Source organism: Mandrillus leucophaeus, unplaced genomic scaffold (assembly GCF_000951045.1).
Source record: "Mandrillus leucophaeus isolate KB7577 unplaced genomic scaffold, Mleu.le_1.0 Scaffold2, whole genome shotgun sequence".
In the NCBI taxonomy this organism is placed as follows: domain Eukaryota; kingdom Metazoa; phylum Chordata; class Mammalia; order Primates; family Cercopithecidae; genus Mandrillus; species Mandrillus leucophaeus.
In genome coordinates, this window is record NW_012102031.1 from 6,862,200 (window position 1) to 6,863,262 (window position 1,063).

A 1,063-nucleotide genomic window follows, 5' to 3' on the forward strand; every position below is an offset into this window, starting at 1 on the left:
ATCAAGAATATATGTAAGGTACTTGGTCCTTACATAAATTATTAAATGTTGGTTTCTCCCTCCCGTTCTTCTGTTATAATCTAAATCCCGATTTCTTTTTGGTTGTGAAGCCAATTTTCCTGTCCTTCTGGTTTGCCTAGCTATTCTTTTCCTTTGTTTCTCAGCTTCCTCACTTCTACGCTACAAATCTTAAATATTATTTCCTTGCATTTTGCTTCCCACTCTGCCTCTTTTTGAGCCCCGACTAATCCCCAAATCTCTTTATTTTTCTAGTGTGTCAACTTCCTTTTGTGTGCCCCAATTCTTCTGCCTCTTCCCTCACAGATGGCTCAGCGACTTCTCCTAAGGAGGTTCCTGGCCTCCGTCATCTCCAGGAAGCCTTCTCAGGGTCGGTGGCCACACCTTACTTCCAGAGCCCTGCAGACCCCACAATGCAGTCCTGGTGGCCTGACTGTAACACTCAACCCAGCCCGGACAATATACACCACCAGGATCTCCTTGACAACCTTTAATATCCAGGATGGACCTGACTTTCAAGACCGAGTGGTCAACAGTGAGACGCCAGTGGTTGTGGATTTCCACGCACAGTGAGTATTGGGGGTCCACAGAAGACTAGGGTCCTACTTGTTCAAGTATTTGTTGAATGTCTGCTATGTCCCAGGACCATGTTCTATGCTGCTCATATGTAGACTCAATATACAGACTGGTAAGGCCTAGTCCCTGCCCTCAAGGGGAGTACAGTCTAATAGAAGACAGATGAGTGAACAGTCTGCGAAGCTGACTGCAGTTAGTGCTGGGAAACACATGTTCTGTTTCTTAATGTCCAGAAAGCTCAGCGTCATCTTCAACATGGACCAGAGTTGGAAAAATATGACTGTCACCTTGCTTTTGGTGTATATCAGTTCCTGGCCCTGCAGATAAGTTTATTTTAACACCTTGCCGTGAAAACTGCAAGAAGGGCTGGCAAAAAGTTATCAGTGTCGGCCGGGCGCGGTGGCTCACACCTGTAGTCCCAGCACTTTGGGAGGCCGAGGCAGGCAGATCACCTGAGGTCAGGAGTTTG

At 46.8% G+C, this 1,063-nt stretch overlaps 1 protein-coding gene across 1 annotated transcript in view; it reads left to right on the forward strand.

Moving 5' to 3' along the window:
* The window catches only part of FOXRED2 (FAD-dependent oxidoreductase domain containing 2), a 63,103-nt gene that overhangs the window by 37,123 nt on the left and 24,917 nt on the right, over positions 1-1,063 (forward strand). The window contains exon 9 of the mRNA XM_011978944.1: positions 325-587. Coding sequence (XP_011834334.1) covers positions 325-587 — 263 coding nt within the window. The remainder of the gene's footprint in view (positions 1-324; positions 588-1,063) is intronic.